The sequence below is a fragment of the Nyctereutes procyonoides genome, unplaced genomic scaffold, assembly GCF_905146905.1.
Source record: "Nyctereutes procyonoides isolate TBG_1078 unplaced genomic scaffold, NYPRO_anot_genome, whole genome shotgun sequence".
Taxonomy (NCBI): Eukaryota; Metazoa; Chordata; class Mammalia; order Carnivora; family Canidae; genus Nyctereutes; species Nyctereutes procyonoides.
In genome coordinates, this window is record NW_026575049.1 from 51,404,108 (window position 1) to 51,421,185 (window position 17,078).

The 17,078-nt window shown below is 38.3% G+C and overlaps 1 protein-coding gene across 1 annotated transcript in view; it reads left to right on the forward strand.

Annotated features, from left to right (window-relative positions):
* Positions 1–5,533: 5,533 nt before the first annotated feature.
* GTF2A1L (general transcription factor IIA subunit 1 like) overlaps positions 5,534–17,078 on the forward strand; it is a 44,555-nt gene continuing 33,010 nt past the window's right edge. The window contains exons 1-4 of the mRNA XM_055328611.1: positions 5,534–5,554; positions 7,940–8,041; positions 8,234–8,357; positions 16,057–16,112. Coding sequence (XP_055184586.1) covers positions 5,534–5,554; positions 7,940–8,041; positions 8,234–8,357; positions 16,057–16,112 — 303 coding nt within the window. The remainder of the gene's footprint in view (positions 5,555–7,939; positions 8,042–8,233; positions 8,358–16,056; positions 16,113–17,078) is intronic.

A 17,078-nucleotide genomic window follows, 5' to 3' on the forward strand; every position in this document is an offset into this window, starting at 1 on the left:
AAGAATGAGAATGAGAGAGAGAGAGAGAGAGAGACTGCGCACATGTGTACAAGTCCGGGGAGGGGTAGAGGGAGAGGGAGAGGGAGAGAAGCAGACTACCCACTGACGAGGGAAACCTACCGTGGGGGCTCAATCTCAGGACCCTGGGATCATGACCTGAGCCTTAGGCAGACACTTACTCGGGGGTCCCTGATTGTCTCTTCTCAAGTTGAGACTTTTCTGGTTCTTGGTATGACAGATGATTTTCAATTGCTTGCAGGACATTTTGGTTATTATGAGACTGGATCTTATTTAAACCTATTTTGCCAGGTCTCCTGTGACACTGAGTCAGTGGGGGAGGTTGAGAGTGGCATGTTGCTATTGCTGAGTGGAGGGGGAAGGCCTATTCTTCACTCAGCCTCTGTTGACAACCCAGGGAGGGAGGAGCTCTCATTACTCTTGGGTAGGGGAGAAGTTCACGCTCCCCACCAGGCTTCCACTGACGTCACCCAGGCTGAGACAGGGAGTGGTGCCTTGTTGCTCCCTCTCACACCGCCTCTGCTGGCACTGCAAGGGCAGGTCTCACTATTGCCAGCAGGAATCAAAGTTTTGGCCTTCTCTGACACAACCCTGCTGAGTGGAAGGGATGTCTCCATATAGCTGGGTGGATTGCAAGTCCAAGTGTCCCATGTGGTCTCCAGTGACATCGTGGGCATGGCTGTACTTCATGACATGTAGGCAAGAGTGGAAGTCTAAACTCCCAAATATGCCTTTTCTGACAGGTGGGGGTTGGAGCCTATCTTTTCAATGTGTTTGGCTGCAGTAGAGTAGTTGTTGTTTAAGAATTTTCTGTCTTGGTACCCCTTTCCTGGTCCTTTGGCTAGAAAGAGAAGACTTTCATTCATTTTTGTCTGTGACAGGTGGTGTTTCTGGGTTGCAAACTTCACCAGCACCCAGTTTGGGATACATGAGGCAAAAAGAAAACCAGGGAGTTCACTTTCGCTGCTGTGCCATTCTTTGGGTTGTAAAGTCCCTAACTGAGCAATTCTCTCCACGCTTCAGGGTCTTCTTATGTTTGCTTTATATATAATATTTAGATTTTTTTGGCTATATTTAGATGAAAGAATAGGAAGAAGTGTGTCTACTCCATGTTTTCCCTACCTCTCCTGATATTTGAAGTACCTAAGAAAACAATCTAGAATATTCAAGATGCTGCCATTTACCTCTTATAAAATGAGACAAATTAGGTAAGAAGAAAAGTATAGTTATTCTGGAAACAAAGCTAGTTTGTTCTCTCCAAATCATAGCTTTAAGTTCAGTTTTATTGGCCTTTACTTCTATCTTCTCTAAGTAGAGATTTAGGTTGGAAAATTAACTGGAGCCAATGGACATTATCCTTGCTAATATTTCATGTTCATGTATGATTATACACATTGTGATTTAAAGAATTAAAATGGAATCATTTGTTAGCTAGGAAATTACTGAATCCTTATCAGACCCTGATGAGAATGTTGAGAAAGTAGCCATGGGGAAAATTGTCTTTGAAGTCATCCTCCACACTTTCAGTGAGTTAATTACAATCACTAATTTTCATACGTACCCAGTGTATACATCTCTTTAATATTAAAACATTTTGAAAGAGGCAGTAATGTGATCATTAAGAGTGTTCCACTGTGTGATACAGTCACCAGTTGGCCATAGCATTGTGGCACAGTCATTTTAACTGAAATCCTGTTGGGGTGGGGAGGGGGAATTCATCATGGTGAAGCAATATCTGATGTTCAAATAATGTAAGTTGATTCTGGATTACAAAATAGAAAATGTTACAAAAGTACAGAATGTAAATAAATCAGAACTACTAACATTGTAACCATTTCAAAGTTACAAGGTGAGGCAGAGATTATCTGGATTTTCATTTCCTGGAAGATGTGAAGGGTGAAACAGGCAGAGAAATGCAATACTGCTGAGCTTAGTGCACTGGTTGCAAAATGTTCAGAAACTAATTATGAATATTTGCTGCCTTAAGCCATCTGTTCATAGACTAACTTGTATTTTTCATTACTGATTAAATATATTATTTAGAGTCTATACAGTTATTGAAATGTCCTGTATTTGACTGTAAAATTTAATATGTAAAAGATAATGGTCTGTCTCTAAAACACCTTTTTTTTTAAAAAAAAATTCTCATTCAGAGAAAGGACTTCATAGATCTGGCCTTTTCTCACAATAAGCAAAGTGAAATTGTTTTGTTAGCCTTGTAATAGTATCACTGAGACCTCCAGGCAAAAATAATGAGAATATACAGAATACAAAGAAATTAATCCAATTATTAGATTTGTTAAATGTTGCAAAACTGGTGTTTGTTATAAATGACATATTATATATTATAGTCTGTAAACAAAGCAGAGGAAAATGAAAATCTGATGCTCTGAATTGTGATGGGCAGGTAGGGAAGAGCTTTGTGTTTTGCCTCAGGTGTAATTTCAAAGAGCTGAGTGTTCAAAGAAGGACTAAAGCTCAGCATACCTTTTTTATTTTCTATTTACTAACATAAAAAATAGTCACTGAAAATTGCCTCACTGAAGCTTTGGGATCTTAAAATTCCAATTTGAGCATCAAAAGTGTTTTGTGTATGCAACACACTTCCTGATGGGTTTGAAAATTGACAAAAGAATTACGACCATCACATAACTATAAGAGTTTGCTTGTGTGATCATAACCTGGGGTCAATGCCATCAAATATCAGTCTATATTCTTTTACATACTTTCCAAATGCTCTTGTGATTGATGAGGGTTTTCAAAAAACTTTAAATGCTGAGATTACAATGAGGGAAAACTAAACCTTCACTAGTCACAACCCAATCAGACAATGGGCCTTGTGTTAGTTATCTCATGCTGTGTAACAAATTATCCCCAAATTTAACTGCTTAAAATGGCATGTATTTATTATCTTACACAATTTCTCAGGGTTGAAAATCATGAGATGCCTAGAGGATGATTGTAGTTCAAGGTCTCTTAAAGGAATGCAGCTGAACTGTCAGTCAGGGCTGCATAATCTGACCACTCAAATGGTGAAAGATCAATTTCCAAGCTTACTCATGTGATTTGTCTACAGGCCCCTGATCTTTGCTGGCTATGGGCCAGTCTCAGTTCCTTGTCACACAGGCCCCTCCATAGGCTACCTGTGTGTCCTCACAACATGACATCTATTTTCTTCCAAAGAGAGTGATCTGAAGGAATCTCAGGGATGGAAGCCACAGTCATTTTTAATCTCATCTCAGAAATGACACAACATTACTTCTTCTTTATTTTATTGGCCACCCAGACAAACCATGGCACGATGTGGGAGGAGACAAAACAAAATTGTGAATGCCAGGAGGTGAGGTTCATGGTTTATTGATTGTTTATTATTGGGAAATTGTTTATTATTGGGAAAAAATTACATTGGCGTCTACTAGTGACCATCCAGATGGACCACAGGGGCAAATGGAAAATTGCTGACATTTCTTCTCCAAAGTTACATGACCTTTCTGTGATCTGAGTCTACTAAGTATACTAAGTATTAATAATTCAACTCTTAGTCATAGTTTTTATGGGGACTAAAGGGCAAATTTAATTTCAAAAGTATGTATGATCTACAGTATAGCCTTGAGAAGGGTAAAATATATAAGGAAGTAATATAAAACAATATGCTGTTCGGTGACTACCAATCATATGCATGTAAAAATAAGGTTTTAAAACTTGACTATGAAAAGTTGGAAAACAAGAGACCTTTCAGCTTTCTTATTTCTCAGCTTGAGTAATTTAATTGGATTTATTTATTTTTTAAAGATTTTGTTTATTTAATCATGAGAGACAGAGAGAGAGAGAGAGAGAGAGAGAGAGAGAGAGAGAGAGGCAGAGACACAGGCAGAGGGAGAAGCAGGCTCCATGCAGGGAGCCTGCCATGGGACTCGACCCCAGGTCTCCAGGATCACTCCCTAGGCTGAAGGCAGGCACTCAACCACTGAGCCACCCAGGCGTCCCTGGATTTATAATATCAGTAGGAATCAATGACTGCGTTTAGCTTTTCTATTTTGGATGACAGATAAGTCACTTTGAATATTTCTGGTAGTCAATTGCCAGGTAGAGATACAATCATTAAAAATTACTATATAAAATTCTTGACTTTTTGTAAAGGAGATTTCAGATAGTTTTTAATTTCAGAAAGTCTTCTAAAAAGCTTCATATAAATCAGGTGCTTGAAACTCACAAATCCTAAGTTACCTGACCCAGGCAAAGCAAATACAGAGTGGTAGGGCATAAATAGCTCTACTGAATTTATACATACAAATAAATAAACAGCCAATTTAAAATCTAATATGCTTTTTTAATCATTAAATAACCTAGCCATCTGGTTAAGTCAGGACCTACCTGCAGAATTAGAAAGGGTCGTGGCAATAGATAACTTTTTCTTAAGACTCCACATTATCTATGCTTAGATTTACCCTCAGCCCTAGTCAAGGTGTGCTCCTAGATGCTCACGCTTTCCGGGGGGAGGAAGGGAATTATTGTAGGTCGAGAGATGGTGATTTTCCACCTGGAGGGGAAAAGGAGCCTGGGCAGTATTGGGGTGCTGACTTGACTTAACAGTCGTTCTCCACCTAAGCTGCGTAATAGAATCAGAGTCTCTGGAGTGAGACTCAGGTGCCAAATGTTGATTAAACTCTCCAGGTGACTTCACGGTGCAGCCAAAGTTGAGAATCTTTGTCTTGGGACGGTGACCATCAGAATCATCTGGAAGGGCATGTTAAAATTCCCGAACCCTGGGCCCCATCGTAGGAGGGTAGGGTAGGTCTGGGGTGGGGCCCAATGGTTTGCATTCCTAACGGGTTCCCAGATGATGCGGATGTTGCCGTCCTACACTCTGAGAATCAACCTTAGAAGAGTTGGGCTCTTGTTGTAATTGCACCGGAGTCCGGCAGTGCGTGGGGTGTAGGCCGAGGGGTGAAAATCGGTGCAAGGAGAGGGCGGAGGCCCCTGGTCTCCCCACTTCCCTGGCCCGACCCCCTTCCAAGCCGCAGGTGAACAGGGAGCCACCACTGCATCGCGTCTCCACTGTTAGTCTTTATTTTACAGACTGAGAAACAAAGGATTTTTCAGGGGTCAGTGGACCGGTCCAAAACCGTTGAGATCGCACTTGACTGCAGTGTGGCAAGCTTTTTTTTTTTAAACAACAACAACAACAACAAAAAACACTTCATTTATTTATTCCCGAGAGACACAGGCGGAGGGAGAAGCAGGCTCCCCGCAGGGTACCGGATTCCAGCGCCCCGGGATCCCAGCCTGAGCTCAGCGGACGCCCCAGCCCCCGAGCCACAGGTACCCCCAGCGGGCTTCTGCGCAGACCAACCCGCCCACTAGCCCCTCCCTCCTCCCCGGCCCCGCCCCCAGCGTCCTGCGTAAGCACGCAGGCAACGTGCACGGCGGCCTTCAAAGCGGGCGGCGAGGGCGCCTCGGGGCGGCCCCGCGTGCTGCGCAGGCGCGAGGGTGGGGAGGCGGCAGAGCGGCCATCATGGCCTTCGTCAACCCTGTGGTAAGGAGGGCCAACCTGGACTCTAGGCCTGGGCTCTGTGTAGAGGGAGAGCCGGGCCCGGGGGCACGGCAGCCCCGCGCTGTACGCGCTGTACCCCTCGGGGCCCCTCACGGACGTTCAGGAAGCCCTCTCCCTGAGCGGCCCCGGCTGTCGCCATCCGCCATGGAGGAAGCGGAAGGGGACCAGTAGCTCAGCCGGAAGTGGGGCCTGGGCGCGCTGGGGGTTCAGAGCCGCCGGGGCCCCCCTCACCCCCCGGGCTCCCCGCGAAGGCGCCTGCGGGGTTAGAGCTGGGCCCACGCCGACTCCCGGGCTTCCTGTGCGTTCAGGAAATTCGCCATTGTTATATGGCCATTGTCGAGCTGGGTTGAAATAACCAGTAATCTGATATCTCGTGTTACCCCACGCATATTTCCCCCCCATTTCCCCATCCTGACGCCATAAGTGTACGTCGGGAATGAAACGCAAACCTCATACCTCCTTACCCCTAACGGGCCCCGCCACCTCACGTTGAGGACTGACGGGCCGAGGGGCGCCCGGGAAATGCCCCATCGATTTTCAGGAGCCGAATTCAACGTTGGTTAACAACGAGGATCCGCGTTTGCTTTGAGCTCACCTGGGCGAACCCCACATGTGGCGAAAGGCAGTGTGGTTGGACCGGAGCTGTTCGTCTACGGGCTCCCTGTGCACGTAGGCGGCAGCATAAAAGGGTCCAGTTTTCAGAGACGTTACTATTTCCGTGTGTATCCGTGTTTTTTTTTTTTTTTACGTTAATGTGTTTTAAGATATGTAAAATACTCGGGCTTGAGCATAAGCTTACCGTGTGTTCGCCATTTTATGTGATGGTGAGCTCTGAGCCGGGTGTGTGTGTTTTCTTTTAAATAGATAAGAGATTAAGATGGATCTCCTGGACTGCACCTAGTTTTGGTTAACAGTAAAGGCAAAGAGCATAAAGCCTTTGACTTTAGTTCCAGAAGAGAAAGTGTGTTCAGTACCTGTTTTGCTTTTGAAAAGGCGTGTTGTGATGGGTTATTTTTTGACAGCTGTTCTTATACTCTTGAGGGTGGAGCTTTTTTTCCTTTTTAAGGATTTTATTTATTTATTCACGATGGACAGAGACACAGAGAGAGGCAGAGGGAGAAGCCGGCTCCATGCACGGAGCCCGACGTGGGACTCGATCCCGGGTCTCCAGGATCGCGGCCTGGGCTGAAGGCGGCGCTAAGCCGCTGCGCCACCCAGGGATTCCCCTTGGGTGTGGGTCTTAAGGAAGTTTTTAGCCTTAGTAGTAATTTCCTCTCGCTGTAAATGGGATCAAACTGGGAGGAACACTGAAGTATCAATTCCGTATGCCTTGATTAGGGTAAACAGTTCTCAAACTAATCGAGGGCACTTAATGGAAATGCCTGTGAATAACGTGTTACTGATTGGCCTATTCATAAGCTTAGAGGGACTAGTTTTAAACCTGACTACTCTTGTTGTGAGCAGGAGTATTCAGAGTATTTACTGGTCCTAGTGGCCTGGTTAGTTTCTACTAGGAATCCATTTTGGTGCAAGATGCGCTTTTGTTTGACAGTGGTTCAGAATTTTTTTTTTTTTTTTTTTGGACTACGTGTATTTTGACAGTGGGATAGGCTTTGGTTACTCTATTGTAAGTACTTTCCCAGTCTTAATTGGCTTGCAATTTATTTTTATTATTATTATTTTTTTTAAATTTCTTTTTTTTTTTTCATTTTTTATTTATTTACGATAGTCATACAGAGAGAGAGAGAGAGAGGCAGAGACACAGGCAGAGGGAAGCAGCTCCATGCACGGGGAGCCCAACGTGGGATTCGATCCCCGGTCTCCAGGATCGCGCCCTGGGCCAAAGGCCGGCGCCAAACCGCTGCGCCACCCAGGGATCCCCAATTGGCTTGCAATTTATTTGCATATGTGGAAGTAGTATAGTCAGCTCTAAAAAAAAAAAAACAAAAAAAAAAAAACCAAAAACAAAACCCCCAAAAAACTCCTTTGGCCTCTTTGAGAAAAAAATAAATCGAAGACAAAGTTCATTTCCACCTGCCTTAAATGAATTTCCATTTTTAAAAGGAGGGAGAAGGTTAAATTCTGGCAGAAAAATCAAGTTACATAATTGTAACCTAACATCTTGATGAATTATCTCACATTTATTTGATTGTAGTAAGTCAGCCTTATAGATAGCCTGAGACTATAAGTCAGAAGCTAACATACAATTTATGGACAGTTAAGACTATACTGGGAGTAGAATGCACTTAGTAAAAATCCTTATGGTGATTTTTCTTTAAACCATATGAAAGTGTACACTGCATGTCTTTTAAGGCTGAATGCATTGAACTTGAGAGTTTAAAATGTTAACAATTGCTTTTTTTGTAGCCTAAACTCTACAGATCTGTAATTGAAGATGTAATTGAAGGAGTGCGGGATCTATTTGCCGAAGAAGGTATAGAAGAACAAGTTTTAAAAGACTTGAAGCAGGTTTGTAGCCATGACAAGTTGCCCTTTTTGTTTTTTCTTCTTTAAAAACTGATAAATTATAGTTTTAGCCTCTTAATTATAGTTTAGTGCTTACCCATTAGTTGTGCCATCAGCAGACATTTTTTAAAAAGTTAAAAAAACATAAGTATCCTATTTTTTTTTTTTTTACAGTGAATATTTTTTTCTCCACAGCTCTGGGAAACAAAGGTTTTGCAGTCTAAAGCAACAGAAGACTTCTTCAGAAATAGCATCCATTCACCTGTGTTCACCCTTCAGTTGCCAAACAGCTTGCACCAAACATTGCAGTCATCAACAGGTTGGATACAACTAGTAAATTAGTACTATTTGGATCTTCAGAACAAATTCTCATTTGGTGGTGGTTTTTGTATTAGGGTAATGTTCTTAAGGTGAGAGGGCTTGGACCTTAAAACCATTACTATTTAATGAACACAGTAAACCATCATCCTGTAATTACTGGCAACAAAATAAATTAATTCAAGCTAGCTTTTTAAAATACTCAAGTCCTTAGAGGTGACTAAGTGTTATTTTAGAGGAACAAGTTACATAGCTTGTGGGCTCTTGGGAGTACCCTCTGATTATTTCAGAGAATTTGGCTTGAGTCCAGGGAAAAAGCTAAGAAAGGATAAATGATACTGTAATATCTTTCTAGCCTTTATTTCTTCTTTTCTGATTCTTAAAATTTTTATGCTCTTATGTGTGCATATATATATATATATATACACACACACACACACACACACACACACACATATATATACACACACGCACGTAGGTTTTATTTGGTTTAGCTGAATTAGATTAATGTCTGCCAGAAGTGAGGGTAGATTTTGGATTAGATTGTCAGTAATAACTAGGTTGTTCGTTGTACACTTGGGAAAATTCACCTTGGTGCATGTCCTTTTCCTTTGAAGAGAAAATAGTAAGAAGGCTAGCTTCTTATTTATTACAAAATAAGAGAATTTAAGTCTGGCAGCAGTTAAACTTCTAAAATGAAATAAGTTAACAACGAATATTGAATTATCAGACATAACTTTCATCTAATGCTATGCTTATAAAGTGTAACTTTGCTCTATTAGAATTAGCCATAGAAATTTTAATTACTAAGTTGACACATTGAAACATTTTACATTAGTTTCTAGGATTTTGGCTTTGCATTCATTTTTAACTGTTAAGTATTTTATTAGGTCATTCTGTTTCTCAATTTGAATAACATTCTTTTTTTCTTTATTGAAGAACTTTTAAAGATTTTTTTTAAACCTAGGAATGATTTGGAGGGTAGCCAACATAGATGAATAAAAGACTAGACCGTCTTATCAAAAGCTTCTTCTCAGGTTCTTTGTCATTCAAAATTGCAATACTTGATTTTGCCGCAAGATGGTAATATTACCAGTGATTTAAATCACAAAATAGTCTTGCAACTAATATGTCTAGCTGGCTTTCACTCTACACCGTTTTCTTTCTTTTTTTTTTTTTTTTTTCCCCCCACACCGTATTCTTATTCTCTTTCTTGGAAGTTAGAATAATAGAAATAATTACATTTAAACAAGACAATTTTTATTCTCTTCTACATCGTTTATAATGAAAAGGTTTAGGAGGAAGTATATGTATCCTTTAAAAATGCAATACAGGTCTTGTTTTTATCCCTTTTCATTTCTAGATTCCCTACAATAAGATTCTTGAAGTAAATAGCCTCATAAAATTGAAGTATTTCTTAATTATAGCTTCTCATTGTAGGCTTTTAAAAGCCTGATTAAAATAACCTAAACTAACTTACTTCTACAACCTTTTTATCTCTTGATAACAAGTTCAAATTAAATCTACAATGGAGTAAGTCGTTTGCCTTTGTTCCATCTTTAAAGCTTTTCGTCCTATCATATATTCTTTGACTGTATTATCCATTTGCTTAACAATTTCCTGTATCTTCAGTTGTCAACTTTTTTTCGGTCTCAGGACCCCTTTACAGTCTTAAAACCTAGAGGACCTAGAAGAGCTTTCTTTTATGTGCTTTGCAAGTATCTGTTTACAATGTTAGAAATTCAAGCTGAGAAATTTAAAAAATGTTGGTTTATAAATTTAAAAAATTGATTATATGTTAACATAGTAACAGATTTGTTAAAAATAACTTTTCTAGAACAAAAAATACTTAAGATGAGTGGCATTTACTTTACTTTTCTGCAAATCTCTTAATACAAGGCAGCTGGATTCTCATATCTTTTTAAATTCAATCTGCTGTAACATGGTTTTGGCAAAAGTATATAAAGAAAATCTAGCCTCCCACAGATGTTTAATTGGAAAAAGTATTTTAATAGCAATTTCAGATAACTTGATACTACACTAAAACTCAACAAGTGGTAGTTTCTGAGACCTTAGCTACAAGGTGGAATTTGAAACTATATCAGTGGACTTTGTGTAATGTTAAAGTTCACTGTTGTGTCTTGCATTTTGACTACTTAATCTGTGTGTGTAAGTTTGTAACATGTTACTGGAAAAATATTGTTTCACTGAGTTACACATTTGACATATTATTCATTATACAAGATTAAAAAATCCTATTAATACCACCACACATTTCATAGAATGGTATTGGAAAGCTATCAAGCTCATGTGATGGACATAAAATTTAGAAACTAAGATTTTTAGCTGAAAGCTTGAATTTTATCGTTGCCAAACAAATACTGTCAGTTTGTTTTCCTCAAAGTGATGGGGACACTTGGTTCATTTTCAAAAAAAATGACTGCAGGCAGGGTGCCTGGGTGGCTCAGTCGATGAAGCATCTGCCTTTGGCTCAGGTCACAATCTCAGGTCCCTAGGGTTGAGCCCTCGGTTGTGGGGAGTCTGCTGCTGCTGCTTTTCCCTTTTCCTCTGCCCCCCCTGCTCAGTGGGGAGTCTGCAGCTGCTTCTCCCTTTACCTCTGCCCTCCTCCCCACACTTGTGAGTACTCTCTCACAAATAAAATCTTAAGACAGAATGACTGCCAAATATCCATGTCTGAATAACCATAGTTTGTGTCACTTACTCTTTCAAGTAAAAATAGTGTTGCTTAGAAGAGGCTAGATCAGCTCTCAACTTAAAAAATAACATCAGTGCTTTCCGTGTACTTCCTGGTAAATCTGTATGCCACAGAAATGCTTTGTGTTCTGCCCATTTCATCCCACAGAATATTAAAAGAAAGTATTCTTGAAGGTTGAAATTTCATAAAAATAATTCTTTATGATTACATCCAGGAACAACTTTAGTGAGACAGTTTTATTGTTGCTGTTGTTTTTTGTCTTTTTTACTGTAAGTGGCAGAGGAGAAACAAATACAGTGGCTACTAGTCAGGTTTGGTACTACTGCCTTAATTCATGCTAAAATGACTTCACTTTTTAAAAAAAATTTTTTCTTTTATGTGAGTTCCACACCTAACATGGAGCCCAATGTAAGGCTTGAACTCATTACCCAGAGATCAGGACCTGAGCTGAGATCAAGAGACCTGAGCTTGGGATGCCTGGGTAGCTCGGTTGGTTGAGCCTCTGACTGCCCCTCCCCCCCTGCTTGTGCATGCTTGTACTCTAAAATTAAATAAATAAATAAAATCTTAAAAAAAAAAAAGAAGTTGGACACTTAACTGACTGAGCCATCCAGGTTAGCAATGCTTTGTGCTATGGGCGCAAATATCAAAAAAAGAACCAAAAATTTAGTGAAAAATGAAAAAAAAAATTATTGTCTTGGTATTATAAAAATAGTTTGACCTTGTAGATACCGTGACAAGGTCTTGTGGACCCTTCTGGGTTTGCACAGTACAATTTGAGAACTGCTGTTCTATTCTTAGGGTGATTATGTACATTTTATAATCCACTTTTAAAAAAATAATTGTTTTTGAAATTCAGATTTACAACAAATTTAAGAGAAGGGACAGATTTTTCCTATACCTCTTGCCTCCATTTATGCATAGTCTCTTCAGTTATCAACATCCCCATCAGAGGGGTACGTTTGTTGTGATTAATGAACCTACATTGACACATCATAAACACCCAAAGTCCATAGTGTTTACATTATCACTCTTGGTGTTATTTTAAGTGTTTATGCAAATTTATAATGTTACGTATCTATCATTATAGTTTCATATAGAGTATTTTCATTGTCTTAGAAGTGTTCTGTGCTCCTCCTATTCATCCTTTCCTTCCACACCAACTCAGGGCAACCATTGATACTTTTATTGTCTCCATAGTTTTGCCTTTTCAAGAATGTCATGTAGTTGGAATCATGTAGTATATGGCCTTTTAAAAGTGGTTTATTTCACCTAGTAACATGATGTTAGAATTCCTTCCTATCTTTTCGTGGGTTGATAGCTCATTTCTTAGTTCATAATATTCCATTGTCTGGATGTGCCCCAGTTTATTTAATTGTTCACCCACAGAAGCACATTTTGGATGATGCCAAGTTTTGGCAATTAGGAATAAAGTGGCTCTGTTTAAGTATATGTATGGATATACGTTTTCACCTCCTTTGGGTAAATACTAAGGAGAGTGCTGCATTGTGTGCTTAGTTTTGTAAGGAACCACCAAATTGTCTTTCAAAGTGATTATACCATTTTACATTCCCATCAGCAATGAGTGAGAGTTCCTGTTGTTCCACATCCTTGCCAACATTTCGTGTTCTCAGTGTTCTGGATTTTGTTTATTCTAATAGGGATGTAATGGTATCCCATTGTTTTAATTTGCGTTTCCTTGATGACTTATGATATGAAGCAGCGTCTATACTTATTTGCCATCTATCTTCTTTGATGAAGTGTCTTTTTAGGTCTTTGGCCCGTTATTTAGTTGGGCTGTTATGGTTGAGTTTTAAGAGTTCTTTATGTATTTTGGATAACAGTCCATTATTAGATATGTCTTTTGCAAACATTTTTTTTCCAACCTGTGGCTTTTCATATTATCCTGATGTCTTTTTCAGAAGTTTTAAATTTTAATAAAGCCCAGCTTATCAGTTATTTCTTTTATGGATTGTACCTTTGGTGTCATATTTAAAAAGCCATTGTATACTCATGGTCGTCTAGATTTTCTATCTTCTAGGAATTCTGTAGTTTTGCATTTTACATTTAGGTCTGATCTATTTTCAGTCCTTTTTTCGGTGAAGGTTGTAAAGTCTATGTCTAGTTTCACTTTTTTTTTTTTTTTTGCATTGCATAGCCAGTTGTTAAAGCACTATTTGCTGAGGAGATTATCTTTGTGCCATTGTATTGTGTTGGCTTCTTTGTTAAAGATCAGTTGACTATATTATGTGGGTCAGTTTCTTGGCTTTCTCTTCTGTTCCATTGATACATTTGTCTGTTCTTTCACCAGCCAACACTATATTGGTTACTGGAGCTTTCTAGTAAGTCTTGAAGTGGGGTAGTGGCAGTCCTCCAACTTTGTTTTCCTCCTTGAATATCATATTGGCTGTTCTGGGTCTTTTGCCTGTAATCTACTTTTGAGAGAGAAATGGGATTCCATTAATAATAACCTTGGGATAATAGGTGTAAACTAGGACTATCCTGAGGTAAACTGGAACATGGAGTTACTTTGTCTATGATTGTCCTATTCTAGCAGTTAAAATCAGTTTTGTGCTATTTGGTCTTCATGTCATACGGTTTTTTTGTTTTTTTTTTTTTTTTTTTGACAAAACTATTATCAATCATTGTGGGAGGAAGAAAGGAAAGAATAGGAATTTTGAGAGGTTTGTGATAGCTTTCATCTTTGTGCGTTCAAACTCCTTCAGGTACAAACTATATGTCCAATTGTTCTTGAATTACTTGGTGAAAATTTCAGCAATGCTGTTGGTTCTTTTTTTTTTTTTTTTTTAAAGATTTAATTTATTCATGAGAGACAGAGAGAGAGAGAGAGAGAGAGAGAGAGAGAGAGAGAGAGAGAGAGGCGGGCAGAGACACAGGCAGAGGGAGAAGCAGGCTCCATGCAGGGAGCCCGACTGATCCCGGGACTCCAGGATCAGGCCCTGGGCTGAAGGCGGCGCTAAACCACTGAGCCACCCGGGCTGCCCAGTGCTGTTGGTTCTTGATGTGACTTGAGGTAGAATATTCAGTTTGGTTGTTAGAGATATGCATATGCTCATGAGTAGTCACAAAGAAGAATATTGACCAGTCTTTGCACCTCTTTGAGTCATGTGACTTAGGTATTAAGATTTGGAATGGTTTAAAGCAGGACCAAGAATTGTGAAGTTATTAATTATCTTGATGTATCAAATACTTCTTGGGGTATAGGAAAAAAATAGATTTGTAAATGTTATTATGTAATATTACCATTTTCTTTATTTACTAAATTACATTTGTGAGAGATTTCTTTCTATATTGTAAAGCCTGTTTGTGAAATTTAATATTTCTTGAATATATACATGAGGACAAAAATTCTAACACTTTCATTTTAAAGACACACATTCAGTTAAAACTTAATTGGTTATTGAAACCATCTTGAATATTTTAAAAAGCATGTTTCAGGCACATATAATGGCATATGTAATTTGTGAAAGTATGTAAATGGTGCAGTTAGTATCAAAATTAACTAGGAGCTATATGAAACTTCACTATAAAACTGTTCAGTGCTTTTATTGTGAGGACTATAAAGAAACTTTCTTATAGCTCTGTTTGATTTATAGAAGATTAGAGAATTATCCTTTAGGATTTATTGCAAGGTATTTAAAAGAGGGGGATTGTTGCTATTTTTCCTCAAGAAAATCATTTAATTGCTTCAGACAGTGTGTTAACAGATTTTTGTTTCCTCTCAGGCTATGGCTTCAGCTCTACCAGCTTAAGCCTCGCTCACTTCAGCTAATTAAGACTAATACCATTGTGTTCCTGCCACACCAATTCTTTCTAATTTAGCCTTTCTAAAAGAATGCCTGTTAATAAGCAAAGCCATAGATGAACAGAGGATAAAAATAATTTTCTGCTTCATTAATCATCAATCTCTCTAGCTTTGCTTCTGTTGTTTTAATGTGGGAAGAATGGTTAGTTAAAAAAAAATATTTGTTCTTCTGAGTGACTTGTTGTTTATGATGGAGCCATTCTATTGTCAGAAGCAGATCTTTGGGACAATTTACTTTAATGTGGTATGTGAAAAAAGACCATAATAACCATTACATTTAATACGTATGTGCTGCATAAACATGCTAAGACATTCTCATTTTTATAGAAGAAAAGGCAAAATGATACTGTAACAATCAAATTCAGCTATTTAAAATAACCCATGAGGTAAAGTTTAAGTTACGTTGATCAACTGAGGTCTTTCTACTAGAGTTACTATTTGTTCCTTATTCTCACTTTACAATCATTATTAGGTCAACATTTTATCTGTAGCATAGGTAGTATAGAAAATTGGTAGATAATAAAAATTATGTGAGATTGCAACTTTAATGGAAGTTGGGGTGATCTTAGGATGTTGTTCTCTTATATATTTCTTAGTAGTCATACTTGTTTCATACAAAGACTTGTGGAGAGATGTTCTTACTCATTTATTCCTAAAATTATGTAGCTGTGGAGGCTTAGTTGGCTAAAGTATTATGAATAATTTTTCATGCAATGAATAAATTGGAAATTCAAACCTCTAAAATTTAGAACAGTTTATCTTGGGTTACATATTTTTACTCAATAATAGAATCTTTTGGAAATGTGCTGAGTAAATACTACTTTTTTTCTTCTATAAAAAGTTGCAGTGAAGATTTAGTGCAACATTGACTTAATAATAAAAACCTCTCTGGTGTACTTACTTACAATGAAATACTTTCTTTTGGTACGTAAAATAGGTTAGTTGTAAAGTCTCTAAAGTTTTTGGGAAAAAATAAAAATAAATTCACTTAGCTTGCTTGCAATTAGGAAGTTTACAATGCACCATGGTCAGACATGTAATGAAAAATGCTTTTTTTAAAATAAGCTATTCTTAGCAGTTTTGTTAAGCTGGTAAATTGTAATGAATGTATAATGTTTATTTTCTATATTATTTTCTATTTCTATGTTTTCTGTACAGCATCATTAGTTATTCCTGCTGGTAGACCTCTTCCCAGTTTTACTACAGCAGAACTGGTATGTAGCCTATTTAGGATGTATTTTTAAAATAGATGCCTCCCTTTCAGTGATTGGTAGCAGAAGGCCAAGCTTAGATGTAATTCATAATCCCCCAGTTGAGTGAGAAAAGATGTAGAAAGGGCTGCGGAGACAGGAATAACGTCTATAACATACGTGTTGCAAAAATTGAGGAGTTTTGGAATTGACCTTTTCTTTACCAGCTTCCTGCTTCCAGAACAGTTGTTAGCATCTGCCAGTAGTTACACAAGGCTAGGAAGTTTCTGAAGTTAAATACTATGGAGTTTTAACACATGGTATGTTGTATATCAAATAGATCCTAAATGGATGATGTTGATATTTTCTGATTTTTTTCCCCCCACCTTGAGATACATAATAGTTCTTCTTTTTATTTAAGTTTGCTCATTTTTAAAATCTTTGTAGAGATCTAGAGTATAGGTTTCTCCCAGAAGATTTGGGGCAGAAAATAAAATTATAACTTGTATATAGAAAATTGAGTAGTTTTTAGGCAGGTTAAAATAGCACTTTTTCTCTTTTCTTTAATGGCATATGGTCCACTGTTTTTCATCTTCCTTAAGACCACTTTCTGGGGCAAAAGGTTTGGTAGGCTATTAATTCCCGTTTCATTAAAAACAAAACCACACCCTTTACCAGGATTTTTGGGAAGAATGGTGCTGCTTTTGATAGGAGACCACTGAAAAATATCTCTGCCTTCGAAATTCGTGGAACTGCTTTTTCTCCTGATTAAGGAAATAATATACTTCTAATTAGTAAAGACAAATTTATAAAGTAAAAAGTGAAGGAGCCCTGTAGTATTGTACCCCAAAGATAACTGTTATAACTGTTCGATGTGTATCTATCTAGCATTCTTTCATGAAAGTTACATTAATTTTTTAGGTAAAAGTAGGCTCATTCTCTGTACTGGTTCTATAATACTTTTTTAACTTAGTAATATAGATAAATCCT